The 22,508-nt window shown below is 37.1% G+C and overlaps 2 protein-coding genes across 2 annotated transcripts in view; one reads left to right on the top strand and one right to left on the bottom strand.

The window, feature by feature from the left end:
* Positions 1–1,014: 1,014 nt before the first annotated feature.
* Positions 1,015–2,129, bottom strand: LOC147761912 (uncharacterized). The gene is made up of 2 exons (XM_087014089.1): positions 2,003–2,129; positions 1,015–1,709 (listed from the first exon to the last, which is right to left on the bottom strand). Exons 1-2 carry the CDS (start codon positions 2,127–2,129, stop codon positions 1,015–1,017), a joined length of 822 nt encoding a protein of 273 aa, XP_086870215.1.
* A 3,835-nt stretch (positions 2,130–5,964) lies between these two features.
* Positions 5,965–22,508, top strand: part of LOC106167426 (scavenger receptor cysteine-rich domain-containing protein DMBT1-like) — a 48,294-nt gene continuing 31,750 nt past the window's right edge. Inside the window, exons 1-15 of the mRNA XM_087014088.1 lie at positions 5,965–6,055; positions 6,348–6,470; positions 7,605–7,640; positions 8,663–8,800; positions 9,083–9,121; positions 9,501–9,590; positions 9,964–10,014; positions 10,465–10,618; positions 11,002–11,210; positions 11,627–11,659; positions 11,866–11,889; positions 12,207–12,347; positions 12,673–12,705; positions 14,861–14,998; positions 17,765–17,851. Coding sequence (XP_086870214.1) covers positions 6,001–6,055; positions 6,348–6,470; positions 7,605–7,640; positions 8,663–8,800; positions 9,083–9,121; positions 9,501–9,590; positions 9,964–10,014; positions 10,465–10,618; positions 11,002–11,210; positions 11,627–11,659; positions 11,866–11,889; positions 12,207–12,347; positions 12,673–12,705; positions 14,861–14,998; positions 17,765–17,851 — 1,351 coding nt within the window. The 5' untranslated portion in view covers positions 5,965–6,000. The remainder of the gene's footprint in view (positions 6,056–6,347; positions 6,471–7,604; positions 7,641–8,662; positions 8,801–9,082; positions 9,122–9,500; positions 9,591–9,963; positions 10,015–10,464; positions 10,619–11,001; positions 11,211–11,626; positions 11,660–11,865; positions 11,890–12,206; positions 12,348–12,672; positions 12,706–14,860; positions 14,999–17,764; positions 17,852–22,508) is intronic.

Raw genomic sequence — 22,508 nt, 5'->3', positions numbered from 1 at the left:
CATGTTACTTGCTGCAGGAGGGTTAAAATGCCAATCAATGCCTACTGGACACATATTATCATGAATGACATCATGTTTCATGTTCTGAAGAGCCTGTTTAAGTTCTTTGTGAGCACCAACAAAATTTGTTCCGTTGTCACTCCACAACTCTTTAACATTTCCTCGGCGCGCAATGAATCTTCAAAGCACGTTAAGGAAAGTGTCCGTTTCAAGGTTCATGGCAACTTCTATGTGTACTGCCTGACTAGACAGGCAAGTAAAAAGTACCCCATATCGTTTGACTTCTTTCCTTCCGTCATTTACAACAAAGGGTCCAAAACAGTCCACTCCTGATCTGCTAAACGAAGGAAGCGTTTCATCTACTCTACAACTAGGTAAGTTGGCCATTCTCTGCTGTTCCACTGGACCAGTGAGACGTCGGCACTTAACACAAGATGCCAGCAAAGAACGCACAGCAGCATTTCCACTTAAAATCCAATATTTCGTTCGCAGGCTTGAGAGCACGTGATTTCGACCTGCATGCCCCAGACGTTCGTGTTCTTGGCGTATTATAAGAGTAGTAACATGGCCCTTTTTAGGTTGTATGATTGGATGTTTAGCTTCTTCTGGTAGATTTGCTCGCTGTAATCTTCCACCCACTCTCAAGATACCATTGTCAACAACTGGATCCAACTTGTAAAGATTGCTGGATTTGCTCACCGTTTTTGCCCGGCTCCGTGTTTGATCTGCATCAGCTGAGGTAAGTTGGGTAATCTCGTCTTTGTAACTGCGCCAATGTAGCCAACGTATGACTGTGGTCTCCGATTGGGCAATATCCTCGGACATAATCACCGGAGAGAAACTCGTCTTAGACTTTTCTCTTTTGCACAACCACTGTACAAATTTTCCGTAGATAGCAACCGCTTTGCACAATTTATACCAACTTGAGTAGTGATTCACAAGCTGAAAGAAAGAATCTTCTCCATCACTGCTCAATGCAAAACACGCTATATGTTGGATCTCATCGTCCGATTCTCATTGGTCTTGCGTCTCAGAATGTAGTGGACTTGCCGGCCATGTATCTTCCTCGGTATATAGAAATTCTGGACCAGTCAACCACCTTGCACTGTCAAACAACTCATCCGCTGATAAACCTCTAGAGGCTTCGTCTGCACTATTATTTGATGACGGGACGTAACGCCACTGCTCTACACTGGAAAAATCGCGTATCAGTTGAATTCTATTTGCCACAAACACTGGGAATCGATTCTTCTCATTGGCTATGTAGCGAAGTACAGTAGTGGAGTCGGTATGGTAAAAAACTTTCAGCTCTTCATCAATTTCTATCTCTATCATTTTGGCTAGTCGCACTGAGGTAACTGCAGCGGTAAGTTCGAGTCGCGGGATTGACATAGTCTTGATGGGTGCGAGTCGAGCTTTTCCTGCTACAAAGAAAACATTTATGTTTCCTGCGTAATCCTTACATCGAAGGTAGGCAACTGATCCATAACCACAGAAGCTGGCATCTGAGAAGACATGGAGCTGCACTTCACCATGTGGGGGACAGTCTGAAAGTTTGAAACACCGGTTTATCTTCACATTTTCTAATGCTGATATCGAAGATGACCATTTGCTCCACCTTTCTTGAAACGTCTCTGGTACATCATCATCCCATCCCACGTTTCCATCACGACAAAGATCCTGTAGTATTTTCTTCGCTGGCAATATCACTGGAGCCACAAAACAAGTGGGTCATAAAGCGAAGAAATGAGGGAGAGGATCCCCCTTCTAGTTGATGGTTTGGCTTTCAGCTTTATGGAAAACTCAAACTGATCTGTCTCAATGTTCCATTGTACTCCGAGCGTCTTTGTGATTGGTAGCTCATCATAATGGATATCAATTGAGGATATTTCTTTGGAATGCTCAGCCTCAACTTGTCCCTTGAAACTTGGCACTCGCATCAAACACTACTCTAATTTTCCCCGGTTTGTTTGGGTTGTATATACCGTGATGAGGTAAGTACCATACTTGGCCCTGTGCTGAGACATCATAAAGAGGAACACGCTCTGCATAACCAGAGTATAATGACCATTCTCAAAAACAACACCGTCTTCTGCAATCTGTAAGAAACGTTTGTCCTCTGGTGACATTGTGACATTCCTTTCTCATCAGGATATGATGGCTTATGCTCACAAAAATCAAGCTCCATCATGTGTATTGCAGTAGCAGGGGAAATTATCTCTTTGTGGACTTCCTCCACCTGTATACGATTGCATGTAATGTGGTCCCTAGTATCGGCAGTTAACGGTCCATGTACTGTCCAACCGTGTCTAAGTAACACTGCATATGGGCCTCCATTTGAAGAAGGTATCGCTCCAAGCGGCTTCAAGGCTAGTGGGCAATTGTTTCCAATCAAGATAGCTAAGTCCACATTTTCTTGCAATTCTGGTATTTCCTGAGCAACACTTTTGAGATGATCCCACCTTCTGACGATATCTGGCGTAGGTATCTGATCTTTGGTGATTGGAATATCATCTCTTGTGAAAGTTCGTGGCAGTTCAATGGCATTATCACCATTGATATCTGTATTCACCAGATTTTCCATCGCATTGCTTTGAAAACAGCTGCTTCCAGACAAAGTCTTGAGCTGAAGACGAGTAGTTACACCCGAAGCATCAAGTTGGCGGAATAATCCTTCTGTAATAAAACAACCACTACTTCCATTGTCATAAAAAACAGTATGCATTCATAACAGTGCTACTACCCCTCTGGTGGATCTTCACTGGGAGAAATGCATGAAAAATACGGTCTGTAGACACTGTGGTAACGCAGGAAGACACAGTAGCACCATCAGTAAGCTGTGTATTAGCTTGAGCTGTGAGAAAATGCGATTGGACAGCAGGTTATCGTCGGGTCCGAAAACCTTCAACATGGAGTGAAGTTGGATGCAATTTCTGACACTTCTGACATCGGCGTTTCTTGGTGCAGCCCTTTGACACGTGGTCCCGTCCAAAACATCCAAAACAGAGGCGTTTATCCATCAGAAAGGCTCTCTTGTCATCGATGCTCTTAGATGAAAATGTCTGACAGTTCTCAAGGTCATGACGTCCTTGGCAAAGTGGACAACACGGTTGCGCGGTAGTGACGTCAGAAATGGTCGTTGCCAAACTGGACACTTTTTGATTGAACCTACTTGTTGGAGGCTTTGAAGACTTTGTAGAAATGGCCCCTTTACCAAACACTGGGTCGTTGGCTACTTCAGACGCTGATGATACAAAGGAGACAAGATCTGAAAACTGAACAACCCTTTGTTGATGTTGTCTCAACTTAACTACATGCTCTCGCCATTTATTTTGCAAAGAAAAAGGCAGTTTCTTAGCTACATTTATCATATTGGGTGGGTGATTTAACACACTGAGGTAAGATAAATGTTGCATTGCATAAGAACACTTTGTTAATGACAAAGCCAATTTCTTAAGGCCTACATGATCAGCTTGTTTTACAGATGGCAACTCATTCACTTTATTCAAATACATCATAGCAGTGTTATATGGATCACCATATTCTTTGTCAAGCATCATACGGGCTTGCTTACTACCAAAGAAGAAAAAGAAGAAGCAGAAAAATATTTAGACCAGTTCCAAGTGACTGGTTCCAAGTGACTGTATACAAATAAGATGTCATGTATACTGATACTTTATTACAATTACGTTTGATATCCCGCACGAAAACGAAGTAGATACTCCAGCGCAGTAGACTACTGCAATAATACTGCAAACATGCCTCAAATCTGCTTCGATGTGGAAGCTAATTTGCATATTTGAAACATGCTTCTATCATGCTGCTAATCTACTGCATTAATACTCCTCCTCTGTACAACCCTATGTAATTTTTGAAGTAGAATTGCAGTGGGCTATACTGTATTTCTACTGCAAATATGCTCCACACCACTACTGCGTTAATGCTTCTTTGTTACTTCGATACTACTGCATTTTCGTGCGGGATACTTTACGATTAACAAAATATACGAAAAAATAAAAATAGATAAATAAAATAAAAAGTAATGCGAATGCAAATGAAAAAAAATAACGTGTATAGGAAACGAGAAAGACCTTTTATACTTAAATGAACAAAAGCAGTTATACCGTGTGTTAAAATAACATCATGTAGGGTTGTTTTGTTATTTGTTATACCAAGCTATTCACTATAAAAAGAATGTCAATATTTGTTTTGATATACCATATTTACTTTGCAATTATCCTATTTTTGTTTAGTTTTAAGTTTTAATGTTTCATGCTGTTCATTTACTGCTTCTTATAGAAAATGCATATGGCTTTATTCTATTTTTATATTGCTTTTTACTTCCTCAAAGAGTTAGTATAACTTTTTGATTTGATTAAGGTGACTTATGTGTTATTTTGTGTTTAAAAAGTTTTAACTGACCTCAGATAAATTCAACAAGAAGCCATCCATGCACTCAGAATGCGTTTTTAATTCTACTTCGTTTGGTTTTAAACTTAGTAGGTTTTCTAGTAAACAGATATGGACTGGTTTGAGAAAAATTATGATGGGTTGAAATGGGCTAACAGAGAATTGAGAAGTTTTTAGATTAATTGACTTATCAACAAAGATATTGATTGAAATGTAAAAACCAGCGCACACTGACCGGGCAACGTTGTGATTATATACATGATCGGCCCAGCTTGCGAATTGTTTAATTTTACATAACTAGCGTACTCACTTTCGTTTACCATGGTTCGTCTTCATAGAAGTCACCTGCTTTTCATTGTGTACTGGGACGCAGTAAAGTATTTAGAGGAGGTCCAGGGGGTCCTGACCCCTCTTCGATTTCTGAAAAAAATCACACCAATGGTCCCTTCTTGAAATTATCATTTGACTAGCTGAATCATATTTCTAAACCGTACTCAATGGTACCGTGGCCTTGTGGTTAGAGTGTCCGCCTCCATAGCGGGAGGACGTGGTTTCAGCCCTGTCTGGGGACATACCAGTCCTTTATTAGCAGTACCTGCTGTCTCCCTGCTTGGTACTTAACACTTATCAGGGGTTGAAGCAATGATACAGTTCCTAACTTGCTTTCAGAGCTTCATACAGTTTGCCGGCCTGTACCCCCCCCCCCCCCCAGGGAGGCCAGAGCATCAACACCTACACTGTATCACGGCCTAAACTATGAGCAGGCGTCTGTAAACCGCGCAGAGACGCACCTGTAGTACTGTATATAAGAAATGAACTTTTACTCAATTAACTGGAAATCAAATTAACTAAAAATAAACAAATAAGAACAACATTTGTATTGTCATTGTGGCTCATATTTATCTAATATACACTGACAGTTTAATTCGCTTAATTTAAAATAATTCACAACGTAATAATACTGATATCTAATATTTTGTTCTATTCACTGGTCCGTGGTTACGGCAGTGTCCGCTAGATGGCATTGCGAACAGTGCATAGCTGGAAGGTGAACTGGTACTTCTTCTTGGAAAAACCATCGTTAAACTTGAGGACAGCTGCTTGACCATTTCGACACAAACATTTAAACAAAAAAGAGTGGCGTTATCCCGCCATACCAATACGATATTTGTTGAAATATTAATCAGAGAACTGTCTCTGTTGGTCTCTTATCTTCCATATTGGTTATTCGCGGAAAAATCAACATCTCTTTCGATAAGGTTTCACCTCCGAAGGGGAAGGGTATATTTAGCTGGGGGTGACAGATGGGGTTTGCATCCGAGCCGTTCAAAGCGAGTAATAGTGTACGTGTTTATGCTTACTTACTTTTTTTATTTGCACTTGTAGTCGAGTGATCGATTTTCCCTATAAAGTCGATGGTGACGTGCTGTCTATAATGAAATAATGTAAGTACATCAATGATACATTTTATTCTTATTTCACTGGACAAAAAAAAAAAAAAATCTGTGCCGGGTTGTGACCCTCCCCTCCACAGCGTTCCTTCACTCAGTAAAACACGAGGTGACAAGTCATTAGTGTTAAGGATGTGAAATGATGCAGACGACATTTTTCGTGATCGTTGTTATTGCGCTGTCTCGGCGGGCAGGTAAGCATGATCTTATTCCAGGACAACATATTGCGTGTTGTTAAACAGTCTCAAATTTTAAACATTTCACTTACTCGTGCCCATTTTCTTCAAAATGTAATCACATTTTCCTAACTAAAAAAAAAAAAAACATTTATAGAGTTTTAGAAATGATGTGCTAAAGATTGATTCGCACTATTAAATGAACTTCTTTACAATGGGCTCAATCCCTAAAATGCACCAAGCGCTTTTTTTTAAGAAAAAAAAGCTGAATAGATAGTTCTCAAAGGCAAATGTATTCCATATTTCCTAGTGTCCCAGAGTAGCTTCAGGTGCCCGACGGGGAGGTATATACCGTGGAGATATGTCTGTGATGGAGGGTGGGATTGCAGCGACGGGTCGGACGAAAGGAACTGCCCGACAACGTACAGACCAGGTATGATTAAATTATTTATACATTTCTAGGCAGAAAATATTGTTATATGTTTACTGCACATAGCAGTTTCGGGAAAAAAATTATTACACCAATATTCCCATCTTGAAATTAGCATTTTGACTAGCTAAATCATAGTATTGAACTCTACCAAAGGACACTGCTTGCTCCCCAAAACACCGACAATTTACGGGGCCCTTGAGCAAGCCCCGAATCCCACACCAAGGGGGCGATGGTCGGCTTCGTTCCGTTCTGGAACCCCCCTTTCAAATAATCCTGGATCCGCCCCTGCATAGCGTAGGCCTATTTGTTTTGATGGATGGATCGATTTTGCTATATGGAAACGCTTAATGTATAACTTTCGCTTGAATGAAATATTATTGTTAATAAAACCATAAACTTTGGAATGTTGTGCTTACAAAAGCTCGCCTTTGAATGGTTTGTATGGGATATCTGGCCTTTTTGTAAAATGTTTAACGAATAATGTACTTGTTTGTTACTTAGCTGCATGTTTTAGAAGACTAACCTGTAAGTATATTTCCCTTTTTAGGTAATTCCAGGACAACCTATATATAAAGCTGATGTAAATTAATTTGGTATCTGTGTCTGGATAAAGTCAGCAAACAATGATAAATCAATTTACTCACTACGTCTGAATTATTCATATAAACGATGGCGCAATGTGCCATCTTTGGTAGCCGTTGACCACGTCAGTGTTTATCTGTTGTCACTCGATACTGTCGACTTCAACGTTTGCCTTATGATAAAAGTTTGTTTGCTAGATAAAAAGAATAAGATATGAATATAAGATATTGATTATAAATGTGCCGCCTATGTCATGACACGTGGTGATTAAATTATGTATGTAGTTTCTCCTGGCACATGTTTAGATAATGAAGGCTGCATTCTTTACTGTTTTAATCTAAACGTAAGGTCATTATATAATTCAATAACAAAATGTAAATTTGATCTTTGATCAGCCCCAATCAATAATGTGTCAGGATGTGCTAATGACAAAGTCAAGGTCGATCTATAATTCAATAGCGCAGATCAGATATTTGTTTAATCCTTTTCAATAATGTAAAACGTTGCATAGCCTTTATGGGCTAACTGTGAATGTTTCACTTTCTCCTGTAGAACACACCACGGAGACCAATGGAGCTACAACGTATGGTGAGCTTGAGAGGATATCTTCTTCATCTCTCTCTCTCCGTCTCTTATTCTCTCTCTCTCTCTCTCTCTCTCTCTCTCTCTCTCTCACACACACACACACACACACATAAACAAACACCCTCTCTCTGCCTCTCTTTCTCTGTCGCTCTCTTTTTCTTTCTCTCATTCACCAACAAACTCTCTCTTTCGCACTCTCAACAATAATATTTTGTATCCTGCAAAACAAACGTTTGTAGAAATGTGTATATTTTATTTTAATTAAAATGTACTTTTTTTGTAATTTGTGTATTATACCAGCAATATGCTTATACTGATGTATTGGGTTTGTTATATGTTAATTTGGGCATTGGGTTTGTTACATGTTATATTGGGTATTGGGTTTGTTATATGTTATATTGGGTATTGGGTTTGTTACATGTTATATTGGGTATTGGGTTTGTTATATGTTTCTTTGGGTATTGGGTTTGTTACATGTTATATTTGGGCATTGGATTTGTTACATGTTATATTGGGTATTGGGTTTGTTACATGTTATATTGGGTTTGTTATATGTTATATTGGGTATTGGGTTTGTTATATGTTTCTTTGGGTATTGGGTTTGTTACATGTTATATTGGGTATTGGGTTTGTTATATGTTATATTGGGTATTGGGTTTGTTACATGCTATATTGGGCATTGGGTTTGTTACATGTTATATTGGATATTGGGTTTGTTATATGTTACTTTGGGTATTGGGTTTGTTACATGTTATATTGGGTATTGGGTTTGTTATATGTTACTTTGGGTATTGGGTTTGTTACATGTTATATTGGATATTGGGTTTGTTATATGTTACTTTGGGTATTGGGTTTGTTACATGTTATATTGGGTATTGGGTTTGTTATATGTTCTCCAATAAGATCACTGTTACTGAAAACATTTGGATCTCTGACAAACCGTGATTTCCCTAATTTGATGTCCTCTCTTTTCTGTGGCACAAAGTCTCTCCATCTCCCTATATTTCTTATGATGTATGTATCAGATCCCTGCTACCGCAATCCGTGTCAGAACGGTGGAACATGTTACCCGAAGAGAACCTCGTACTGGCCGTACCAATACACAGAATACAGCTGTCAGTGTGACTCTTATCACTATGGACAGAAATGCCAGTTTTATGGACGTAAGGAGAGCCTGAATATCACGATACTTATTTTAAGATGTATATCTTGAAAATCATTCTTTGGTTCCATATAATCAGATTTATAACGTGACTATTAATAAAAATCAATAAACAAATAAGTAAAAAAAAATTAAAAACTACAAGTTACGATGCTATATTTATTAGTTTAGCTTTATTATGTATCGGTGTAGAAATATACACGTAAACCCCTGTTGGCTCTAGAACTAAATGTTTTACTAAAATAATGCACTGAACACTTCAAGCTGAATGTGTTTTTTTTAGGACAAACCACTGAGAGACCCACGGAAATGACAACACAGAGTAGGTTTCAAGGAAAAGGGATCATTTTGTGGATGGTTTTTAAAAGTTGCAATTCAGTAGAATTGTTTTGACGATGAAAAGCAGGTTTACTAAAGTAAAGTCATGTAGTTTGCTAATAGTTGTTTGATTGTTTCCAAATACTTGGAAAATCACGACGTTGCATGTCCGGCTAAAGTTCAACAAACGTCGCTTGCAACAAAATAAATCATGACACAAGCAGTACACTAAACATCCCACTCGCGCCCCCCGCCCTGTCTGCAGCACATGTAATTTTTAATACAGATTGTGTCTCTGTGCCACGGCAATAAGAGGACATTCTGTGTTTATACTCAACAAAGTGCAGTGCTGTTGATTCAGTTTTCCTTATTTCGTAATATAGGGTGTCAAAATGGAGGGTACTATGATTATTATGACGGTAGATGTCGCTGTCCAGCAGGCACGTGGGGTTATTATTGTCAATATGGCAGTGGTGAGTAGTATTTATTTAAATGTACATGGAATAATTTCATCATCATGTATTGTTCTACATAAATTGATGTTCACCTTTGACATGTTTTTTACTACTTCGATCAAGTGTTATTATTTATACGTATGTATGGTATAGTGAACGACTTTGAATAACAAATGCTATTGAAAAATACCAAACGACATATAGAGTTTTTACTTCCAATACATGTACATGTATATGGACACTGATATACAAATATACATTGGGCATGTATTACATTACTCACCAATGGTAACATGCAGTTCGTTTTCAATGCGTGGTCTCTGAACATTTCTTGTCAATGTACAGGGATCCTTGCAGTACAAATACTGCACTTTTTCGATATTTGTTTCAGTAACGACGCCATTACCACCTGAGGAAACAACTTCAACAGCAAACACAACAGGTACTTGTGATATGAAATAAAAATGGTTCACTATGTATGTACTCTCCATATATATTCACGCATATTGAGTTATTTGATTGTAGTTTTGACACCTTTAAATTAAGTATAATCATTTATACATTCCCCTTTTTAGTTGTAGTTTTAACAATTGTTCACTTTCAACTATTCCACTTTCTGTACTAAACGACCGCGACCAGTCTATTAAACAACACGTGGGCACTATGCCAAATGTCCTAACCATGCTCAGTGATTGAAATAAAATTGTTTTTTTTTTTCGTTAACATACCAAACATATTTTGTTCTCGTTCATGCTAGTGACTTGTTAAGTGAACAGTGACACGCCTACTATCCCTACTATTATATTATATTATATTATATTATATTATATTATATTATATTATATTATATTATATTATATTATATTATATTATGAAACGACCGCCATTTCAGATAAGTTTTCAGGAAAAAAGATCCGTTTAGTAGGAGGAGGGAGTAGCAACATGGGCCGCGTGGAGGTGTATCATAGTGGTCAGTGGGGGACTGTTTGTGACGATGGTTTTGGCAATACGGATGCCCAAGTTGTATGCCGTATGCTGGGATACAGGTCCGACTTTCGTTAAAGTTTCATTGACAGTATTGTATAATTTTGGGCCTTAAATATAATAACACAATTTTACACTGGAGTCAATTTGCACTTCAGTACAGAATTTGCCGAGGACGCAATGCTGTGTACAATATTGTACTGTGTACAATAGTGCAACAGTATTTGCATTCATTGTCTAAAATATGGATATCTAAATCATAAAATTTCCCCACATTAAATAAAAAGATATAATGACTACTCGGACAATGAAACGATACCCCCAAGATCCTAAAATGTCTTCAATTTTGTCTAACGTAGTTGTTGAATTTAAGGTGTCTGGATAGTTGAATTCCTGTCTGCAATGCATCTAATGTAAAACCCTACTAATTCTACACTTGTTACAGCCCATACAATGCTAGAGCCTACTCGAGTGCCAGGTTTGGTCAAGGCCGTGGTCCGATATGGCTGGATGACCTACGCTGCAGTGGCTACGAGTCCAGTGTATTTGATTGCTCTCACCAAGGTCTGGGTAAACACAACTGTGGACATAGTGAAGATGCTGGAGTGTCATGTTACAATGACACAGATTTCTCAGCCACCACGGTGCACTATGGTGAATAACTATATACCATCTTTAAAGTGTTTTTAAAAGTTCTTGTGTTGGTTTATGCGCCAAATAAATTCTAACCAAAGCAATTGTACAATATGAATTTGGTATATATTCAAATGCGCATAGTATAACCTATATCATTGCTGCTCAAAGTTTGACATATCGTTTTACAAGGTACGGCGCTTTGTATCACACACGAGTGATGATAGCATCTACGCTATCTTTATCTGATAGTATCATTTCATGGCGCGCCAAAGCACACGTAAGATTTATCAACAGATGAATATTCAACCGGTTTATAAATGAAGGACAAGTAAAGCGTTTTTCATTGGTTGCTATTCGGTAAATAAACAAATGCAGAACAACACTCAACGGCAAAATTTAACTAAGTATTTTATGTATTATGTCACCTTTTTCAGAAGAAACCACGGCGGCAAACGAAATAACAACTGGTACGGGAGTAAAACTCTGAAATATGTTCATGCTTTATAATATCATATTTTTTTAATTAAAATTTTAGAAACCCCTTGTCAATCACAATTTGGTTATCAAACAAATAGTTTAACACTAAATCAACTACTTGTATATTTTGACATAAGGCATATCGCAGGTTTTTAAACATTAAAACGAATATTGGATATTTTTATTTCATGTCCAGAAATGCCAGAAGCAACTACATACGGTAAGCTTTTCTAGTGTCCCTTACATTGTTTGATATGGTGTGAGGACTTTTGTATAGGCCGTGTTGAAGTGGCTATAAATATAGAATCTATGTGCAATGGACCGGGTACAAGTTTGTGTAATTGCAATCTTGCAGATGCTTTTTACTGTTTTTTTGAAGATACATTGTAATGTGTATAATGTGTGTCTGAGTTTTTATGTGCACGCCTCAAAATACTATTCTACTGTGCTGATAGTTTTATTTATAGCTCAATATCTTTAATTTAAAAGTGTCTCAGTACCAGGTACTACTCTTCATTTAAATATGCACAATTTCAGATCCTTGTTCCCAAAACCCCTGTCAGTATGGCGGTACATGTGTACGTACCAACAGTTACTATTGGCCATACACTGGCTACAGATGTAACTGTCCTTACTATCGTACCGGGCAAAAATGCGAGTACGGTGCTTATAGATACCGTAAGTTGATTTTTTTTCTATAAAAGTGCATTTCATTATTATTATTATTATTATTTTTTTTTTTCATTTAAGAACAGAAATATCCTCCAATTTATATCTATACCCTAGTTAAAGTACGCGTCTGAATAGAATTTGTAAAAGTAATATAAGAAGTATAAAAATGTACCATTTTGTCACGTGATAGAGCACCTGTTGGGATTATCAACACGTTGAAGATTAGAAATATATAGCATTTTTCAAGAAGCAGCATTTGGTTAATAACTGCAGTCCAAGACGGTGCAACAAATATTTACTAAGTATCTTATGCATTTTTCATATTTTACAGAAGAAACCACGGCGGCAAACGAAATCACAACTGGTATGGGTGTGAAACCATGTAGTAAAACTCTAAGATATTTTATGTTATGTAGTATTATATGTAATGGAATGAATCTTCAATATATTAGAATAAATTTTCTAACATTAAGTCAACTACTGTATATTTTGCATTTAGTCACATCACATATTTTTAAACATTTAAATTGAAATATTTCCATTTCATGTTCAGCAATGCCGGTGTGAACGGAATGGTAGTCCTAGTAACGCAAGTCTGACCGGACACTGGTCCTGGGAATGCAAGTCCTAGGTCTAGCGTTTCTAGGAATTGATGTCCTAGGACATACGTTACTAGGATTTAACGTCCTTGGGACAACAGTTACCAAGGAATGTAAGTTCCATTGCAAGGAATGCAAGTCCGGATGGGACCTGTTTTCCTGATTTATACTAGGACTATATGTCCGATTTGACTTTTTCTATCACACTTAAATGGAAGTTACATGTACATATAATAAATAATAATATGTGTGTATTTAAATGACCGGTGTGATTACCTTATTATTATTTTGATATTCACAAACTGAACGAAAAAAAATAATTATGAAAAATAACACGTAAGAAGTTTTAGTAGACGTATTCATTTGTCAGATAAATGTTCAAATTGGAGCCGTTGACGGCACCTTGAAGGGTGCACCCCCCTTCAATTTGTAGAATGTACGCTCCCGATTTTGATATTCCTTTTACTACACAAGGCCCTAACTATGGATCTTTCTGCTTTCTGCCTTATGACTATTAGCCAAAGTTCATCGTCATGACCATAATCATCACTGCACTTACCGTCATCCGAGACGTCCTTCACTTTCCTCTGATTTACTTATAAAATAGCTTGTCATGTTCAATCTGAAATGATCATTACAATACTATATATATATATATATATATATATATATATATATATATATATATATATATATATATATATATATATATATATATATATAATGACAGGCCTTTTCTTCTGTAAGTGAAGTTAGACGGAAAATCCAATAATAAGTATTTGTCCTCGCACCCAAAATGCTAGAGACAGTAGTTCCCCGGACCTAAAATCTCAGAAATTGTAGTCCTCCGGACACTTATTCCAGGAGCATAGGTCTGACGGACTTACATTCTTGGAAATGTATGTCTGTGTGTAAACTAATATGGCCTCTGTGAAGGCAAATTGTGTGTATTTTGAAGATAATGAAAAGTAACTGTAAATGAAAGCTTATTTATAATCCGACTTGCTAGTTCTTCGAATTACTCTTTTGTTGGTCGGTGCTGTGCCTATCGGGTAAGTGCCCTCTTCCAAATACTAAATATAACCTCTATGATGGGTCTTGAACGGGTGCTGCTCGTCCCTTCCATATCAAAAGTCAAGTGAAGGTGTGGTATCAGAATATGAACGTATTTATAGTAGTGCAAGAAAGCGCGTGACATATGTCACCAGTCTAAATTATCCGACGTGGCAAAGTTAGATGACCAGCAAACATGACAAAGACATAAAAATCACACAAAAGTTAAAAACGCAATTTCAGTCTTTTAGTCTTCAGTCTTCAAACTCCCATCATATTACTTTAAGTATACTGTTTTGGATATACATTGTTGCACTGCCTAACCACTACAGCAGAGAGACGAAGCGGCAAATCGGCGATTTTACGAACTATTTATATATGCTCACTAAAACATACTATTCATGTCACTTGCCTTTACCTATTAATATAAAAGGACGAACATAAAAATAGTGCAGACCTACATTTCGCTGACTAATGTAAACGGAATGCAGTGCCGCCAGGAATATAAGTCCTATCCATATATATGACAGGAATGCAGGTCCCATTTGGACTACTAATCCTAAGGAACGGTGGTCCGTAGGACCACCGTGACTAGGCGGACCTACATTCCGTTCACACCGGAAACAACAGCATACGGTCAGTCTTCCTATTGAACGTGTCGTTGTTTGTTATGTTGCCAATAGTTTTACAAAGGCTGTGTGGAAGTTGCTTTAAATAGAATCTTAAGTGCAACGAACCGGGTATAATTATGTATAGCATTTCTACCTAGTACAGACGTCGTAACTAAAAAAAAAAAAAAACGTAATCACCATTTAATAATTTGTTGGAAAAATTAACTTTTTTTTCAATGCGTCATTTGTTTTTAAGATCCCTGCTATAGCAATCCGTGCCAGAATGGAGGAACGTGTTACCCGATGAAAGCATGGTACTGGCCGTACCAATACACAGAACACAAGTGTTATTGCGACTCCTACCACAGGGGACGGGAATGCCAGTATTATGTTCGTAAGTTGGATATGTACAGTGAGATACTGGTTATTAAACTTTAAATTTTGATCTTAATCTAGACATTCATTCTCTAGTTCTGTGTTTCGCAAGGTAATAGCCTGACCAGATAGATGTATCTGGAACACGACAATCAAAGACACGTCCTGGGTTTCAGATAACAGATGTCGCAGCAATACACAGTAGTATACAACATATAATAATAATAATAATAATAATAATAATAATAATAATAATAATAATAATAATAATAATTTATTGAGCACTGAAATGTTTTTTACATTTAGAGGCTCTCTAGCTACTATATATTATAAATATGGAAAGATAGTAATGATAGTAAGTAAATGAAAGAGAAAAAAAAAATTATATAATGTTACACAATATACATTATCTTAATATACAGGTGACATGCATGAAATCATTTTTTGGACTTCCAGTTAATTACGTTTTTTCATAATTTTACTTACAAAATTCCCTACCGCAATTGCACTCTGTTCAGTGGGTGGGATTAGAATGACGTCAAGCTGTTTGACCTCGTCTGTTAGACCTTGCAAGTTAACCTCTGTTACGCATTCGAACAGCAATTTCCTTTCAATTTTGTGATGGGCGCATTTTAGGAAAAAATGTATTTCATTTTCTACCTCATTACAATGGGGGCATTTTCGGTCTGAAAGTTTTGTTTTTGGGTTTTCATGTCGCCCTTTTTCAATTTCTAGGTCATGGACACTAATTCGCATTTTTGCCAAAAGTTTTTTGTGGGTGTGTGAAATATTCGTTTTTAAGTATGGTTCGGGTTCATATTGATGTTTAATTTTCCTGTATGTCCTCAGCTTATTATTTTCCTCTCTGTGTAACTCTTCCCAAAAATCTGATTTTAATTTGACGGTTATGTCACTTTTTAGATTTTGGTTTTTGTGAATTTTATTGACAGTTAGGGTTGAATTTGAGTGATTTAGTCCCCAACATGTAGTCAAGTTTGACATTGCCCAAAACCAGTTTTTCCCCTTTTTGCTTGTTCTCTATTGTACGCTTGCTTGACAATTCTTTGCTCTGGAAGGTTATTCAGCCTTTCACTGTATCTTGATACTAATTTGACTATGTCCAAGTATAATGGGAGGTGTCCAAGTTCTGCATGGCAGGCATTATTGCTAGCTGACCTTCTCACACCAAGTGCCCATTTACACATCTTTAAGTGAATTTGTTCAAAGGGCATTTTGTTTATTTCATTTAATGATATTTTTTCTCTGTGAAGATTTCTTGGGCCCAGATTTCACATCCATATAAGAGAATGGGTTTAATCATCTTGTCGAAAAGATTCATGATAAGTATGGGTGATGAAATTTCTTGTGATGCTAGTATTCCCTTTAGAGTAAACGTGGCTTTCAGGGCTTTTTGCATGAGATTTTCAATTGAATGTTTTAGTGAGCCTGTGTTAGTAAAGACTATCCCGAGGTATGAGTATTGTTTGACTATTTCTGTTGGTCTGCTATTTATAAAGAAGGTGTGTGGCTCAATTCTACCAGACATGTTGAACACTATTAATTTTTGATTTGTTTTCATTAACTTTTAGTTTCCACTGCTTACAGTAATTTTCAAGGTTGTTAAGAAGAGTTTTAAGTCCTTCCTTCGTCTGTGATAGCAAGACTTGGTCATCTGCATATACATGTAAAATGTGTTTTAACCCTTCAACTTCCTTTGCACTATTGTTTGTGTAGAGTTCACTTTTTAAGTCATCTATGAAGATGTTGAATAGGACTGGGCTAAGGTTATCTCCTTGTCTTATACCTATTTTAGATATGAATGTTTGGGTGTAGCCACAATTACTGACACGCAGGCCCGTAGCCAGGGGGGTTCGGGGGTTCGAAAGAACCGCCCCTTTTGCTGGGAAAAGGTCCACTCTGGGTAAAATTTGATCTAGGTACATGATATTTTTATGGAAAAAGGTCCACTTTTTCAGAAAACGAACCCCCCTTTTGAAATTGCTGGCTATGGGCCTGGACACGCCTAGTCTCGTGTTGATGTACATATACTTTATCAACTCAATAACAAATGTATTAAACAACCTATACATACAGACTTGTTTTTTTTTTTCTAAATCATAATTATTTCCTGATTTTGCTGATTAATAAATGTAATTAACGATTAAAATTTTGTTTTGATAAATTTAAATAATATCTTTGATATCATTGTGATATCAGTTCATTACTTGAATTTGGCATAGAAGCAAACAGAAATACACTGCCTATTCTATGTCATTTGACAGGCATTGAAAGCGTTAATATGGATTTCCATATCTTCCAAATAAGGGTCTTAAAAAGAGATACACGCCCCACAAAGTCACAGCAACAGTACGCCTGACCTCATCTGGATGCTACCAAAGCTACCAAGTGTTTAATAGTGTTTAATCTGGAATAATATTTCAGGCCAAGCTTTGGCCAGCATAAAGGAGCACTGTCTAATCAAATCACTGCATATAACACAATGTTGCACTGCAAGAGGCACGGTAGTCAGTTAATTGGTAGGGACACACCAGGCTACATATTTCTCCAGATATTTTTTATAAGATCTGACTTTTTTTTGGAAAAAAAACGCATTTTAACTATGTATACCTTTGACACTGAAATATTCCATATTTATTGCCAAATCTTTATATTTTACTTAATTGCAGCACGTGTGATTGTCAATGCAGATTTTGCTTCTACCTGTAGCTTTGCCATGGTCATACTCTGCTTATAATCAGTTTATTTTACTTTATTCTTAATATAGCTTGTCAAAATGGAGGATATGCGGATTTACACCAAGGCTGTAACTGTCCAGTAGGCACGTGGGGCCGTTATTGTGAATATGAAAGCGGTGAGTTGCATTTGTTTAAATGTGTATGGGGTAATTCCATCATGATGATTGAGCCTAGCCCTATGTCTCCCAAAATTGATTTACAGCTAGGCCAATAAGACCGTTCACAGTAGGTCACGGTCAGTGCGACCGTGACTCCTGATAACCCCCGCGTGGATAATAACAGGGCAAATAGCGACAGTTAAAGCTGTTAAGTTATCAATCGTAACCATCTCGGACTCCCCGCTGTCTACATCGTGTCCCGTCAAGCAGCCTGTGCAATCATACGCCCCGCTAGTCCCAAGCATTGTTCTGTTGTAGAACGGCACGTGCCCTTTGTTAAGACATGGAAGACTAAATGTTGGGTTTAACCATGGTTCAAGCACTGATGATATTTCTGTTTATTCACCGCATTCCAAACTTCGTAGACATTTTCAAAAATAGAATTTTGTAATTGAATGAAATATAATTAATTTACCGATGTTGCCCTTTCATCTTAATTTTGGCTTCTAAAGGTGAAACGATAAGAGTCGCGATAACATGCTCAAGCCAATTGAAAAAGTGAAGTATGAATGAAAGGCTACATTAATTAGACAGCTTGATTTAGGTTTGTCAACTGCCACATCGACACGCGCTACCTGTGAGCGTGTGCCTTTACATGTACACTCATTAGGTGTTCTGAAATAATTAAGTAATTTTGATTTCATAAGTCAAATGTGTTGATTATTACAAAATGACAAAATTAAATAAAAAATACGTGCAACTAATCACCTGCTGTAAAAAGTTTTAATTACGTGTTTGGTTGAAATTCGTTTAAATTTCAAGTTTGATGAAACAGCGTTATCATAGCAAAAGATGCAATCTTTTCTGTACACTGCTGTTAAGAGTATATACAATTGATTGGTAGGTTGTTAATGTGCACTGTATTTAATGATATTTCTTGTTTATCCCTTGACTTTGAGTGCAGAAATCCTGCTGAAGCAGTGCGAAGTGCATAAAATTAAAATCGCCTTGGCTCTCTCGAAAAAGTATACCCCCCCCCCGCCCCATATTTATTTAACCATTTCGCCTCTTCAGCCCTGATTGTTACATTTAACATCAATAGGAAAGATGTGAATTAAATTTCTTGTTGCTGGACCCAGTGACATTAGTATAAGGTTGTTTTAATAGTACATAAAATCGCACCAAGACCTCATTGGAGTACATATATATAATTACACCCTTTACAGCAACCGGACCCCTTAATTGATGTACACTGTACAATGCACGTATATACACTGCAATTGCCGCTTTTACCTCCTTTATTGTTCTGTATGAAAAGAAAGGAAGTTGTTTGAGTTTAGTTCAATAAAGGCAGTCCCTTAGTCCGAGGTGCACAGCTTTTAGCTTCTGTTGCAGATGATTTAGCTTAAAATAAATTACTTGATATGCTGCTTTTTCTTTAGGGACTTTTAATTAGGCCACATTTGGAGTAAATATGAAATTATACTTGAAACATCTAAGTGAAATCTATCTTGACGTCCTGACAGATGTGATTAGATAAAGGTTTATGTACGAACGTTGCTTAGTACTGTATAGCCAATGCACATCTCCCGTCTCGACACAATGAAGAGATAACTTTGAGGGAAATTGTCAAGATTCTTTCTTCTATCATACCGGTATATTAATTATCGACGGAGACGCACGACCAGAAATTACCTCGTTTCGATGTTTAACGCACTAATGTAGATCAAATTAACCTTTTCAGGTCTATGCCTGACATCACATAACAAAACTCCAGCATAACATTGATTTCCAAGTGTGATTGTTTTATGTCGGCGACACCATTTCAACCTTTGTAAAGTGTGACTATGCATTTCTTCAGGAATGCGGGCTATAAGCAAGCAAAATGATATACAGTATTTGCCCTTGTAAATGCATTTGTATTTAAATATTTAGAATAGACTATTAGTGATAAAGTTGTTTTGAGACTGCCTGTTTTTCAAAATGTCCTCAACATTCCTCATATAAAGATGATAGTTGTCGAGAGAATTGTGCGCGATATATTTCGAGAGGAGAATAAATACGTACGTAATTATATGTATACACAAGTACAGTTAATGTACGCTGCAGGAACAGGAAAATATTTCGGCGTCATTCTTCAAATATCAACTGTACAAGTGAGTCCCTTTTTGATGCTTTTTAAGTTTCAATACAAGTAAATGACTGTCCCACAGACCAGTTGTACAAATGTTTTTCGATTTTTTCTTAAATATGTATGTTTACATGTGTGGTGTATCAAACTCCATCGCATTTAAGGATGAGACCAGCTTGTGACCACCAGTGCAGATAAAATCGCAACTACATTGTAGGGCTTCTTATCTGATGCACGTTTGCACGTTGTAATTGCTCCTTTCGCCCCCGTTATTGTTCTCTCGGAAAAGAAAGGAAGTTGTCTTTGTCTTCAATATTTTTGAGCTTAGGCAGTCCCTTAGTCCCAGGTGCACAGCTTTTAGCCTCTGTTGCAGATGATTTTATTTAAACTGAATTAATTGATATACTGATTTTTTCTTAATGCAATTATAAGTAAGCAACATTCAGAATATATATGTAACAATTATTACACTTGATACATCGTAGTGAAATCTTTATGTAACAATTATTACACTTGATACATCGTAGTGAAATCTATCTTGTCGTCTTGACAAATGTGTGTATATTTGTTTGTGGACCTTTAACGGTGCTGGAGAGGGTACACATTTGCACCCATCTTAGTGTCATGAAGAGTTTACTTCCTTATCTCTGTAGTGGCGATGCTCTTCATAGTAAATTTTTTAATATCATTCAACTAGAAAAGAGACATTTTCATAAATTAACCAAGGCTTATAAACACGTCCTGTAATAATGATAATGAACAGCGTATTTAATTTTTTTGTTTATTTTTATTGACTTGTAGATTGAGTGTTATGTTGCCAAATACTATTATTTGCAAACAGATATGGAGTGGTAGAGTGCGATAATGGTGGAGTCGTTAGTGTCGACACGTCAAAGTCATACTATCATTTTTTATTTATTCTCTTCAAATTGAGCGTTGGTTTGTGTTTACACTTGTTTATTTAAGTGAATATGCTGTTAATTGTATTTTCTGCTAAACCCGCTTTATATATTCCCGTTTAACTGACGAAGTACAGTAAGTAGATGCTTTGATTTTTGAAGTAATAAGAAGCGGTGCAATATTTACCGGACAGCAATTAGCGGCTATTAATGACATCACGCCTAAATGCACACGCTTCCTGAATAAGACGGTCGCCCCCTGCCAGGTTGAGAGATCGGAACACGCTCTCCTGCCACGCGACTGGCTAAATATCCATTGTTAAACGATCCTCCTACTTCCATTGTTCATAAAGTGGGCGGTAGGCTTGGTCACGGTTAAGAGTAACCGTGTTCGTAGACACGATCACGGTAGTGAGAACAGATTAAAAAGCCTAGCTGTACGTCGCCTTTGTGCTGTTCACATCAAAAGTGCTTTTACTGTCTAGATTTAAACCTAATATTTTAATACGTACATATGAGAGTACCAATAGTTTGTGTGTGGGAGGAGGGGGGGTGATCACGGTTTACAGGAAACAAAATAATCAATTCACAAGTTACAGATCTTTAAATCACGTTGAATATCAAAGGTTTTTAAAATATACAGAGCCGCATATGATGTCTTAACTGCCAGTGCATCATGTATATGTACACTGAATGTACACTGAATTTTACATGAGGACATGAGGACATGCAGTATTTTTTTCAACTTAACAATTTCCAAAATTTTACTTTTTGTTTGTAGCTGTGCCACTTTAAAAATACAAATTTTCCCTCTTTGGGTTGTTGTTTTGTCATTTTTACAATTCGGGTTTTCCTCTTTTTAGTTGTAGTTTTGCCACCTTTACAATTACAAAAAATCCATTTTTGTAGCAAAGGACACATCGATTAAAGACGTTGAAAATAGTCTCAATCATGGCCAGGGGATAATTACCCTGAGTGTCAGAGCAACATAAAAGCTACCTTGTTAAATATACCTTGTGATGAAGTCGATTTTACTAGCTCTAACGAACAGCGACAATCTGAGGGCGTTCTTCTTCAAAATTTTGCTTGGGGCGCTTCCATATTTGGAAGTCACACGTCACAGCTGTGTCCGCCTGGAACCATATTTGGAAGTCATAAGTCTCGTACGTCACAGGTTTAGCCGCCTGGAGCTGCCTTTCCCGCCTTGCGCTGAAGTTATCTCGTGCAGACGAGACAAGAAGCAAATTACCTGGCGCGGAGTTAGAAGTTTGAATTGAAAATATATTACAGTCGGAGGTCAGTGCCACAACACAAGCAACATTCTGCTTTAAGAACTGATTTTGGTGTATCAATTGCGCAGCTCTTATAGTGGTATCGGGCATACAGTTAAGCTGTCAAATTTGGCACACGGCAAGCACGTGTATTGTGCACGTGTATATCTCAGAACTAAATGTTATTTGACAAGCAACAAAAAAAAAAAAAAAAAAAAAACATTGAATTTATTTTTTCTTTTCGAAATGTATATATTTTTTTTCACTTTACATCTTAAATACAGCAAATCAAATTAAATATAGCAAAATTAAATCTGTTTTACGTTTCATTTTGGTCTGATGACATTCAACTTCTATTTAATTGACGGAAGTGT

This window comes from Lingula anatina, chromosome 5 (genome assembly GCF_051362555.1).
Source record: "Lingula anatina isolate TDL-2025a chromosome 5, LinAna3.0, whole genome shotgun sequence".
Taxonomy (NCBI): Eukaryota; Metazoa; Brachiopoda; class Lingulata; order Lingulida; family Lingulidae; genus Lingula; species Lingula anatina.
Note: the sequence above shows the minus strand (reverse complement) of the source record. Positions and strands in the feature narration are given on the sequence as shown.

What these genes read in the sequence shown, in the direction of transcription:
- LOC147761912 (XM_087014089.1), bottom strand. Translation starts at nt 2,129, where the DNA reads ATGTCACCAGAGGACAAACGTTTCTTACAGATTGCAGAAGACGGTGTT. An exon ending in TCAGCACAGGGCCAAGTATG is followed by an intron (nt 1,710 to 2,002) that starts GTACTTACCTCA and finishes TTGTGGCTCCAG; the next exon opens with TGATATTGCCAGCGAAGAAA.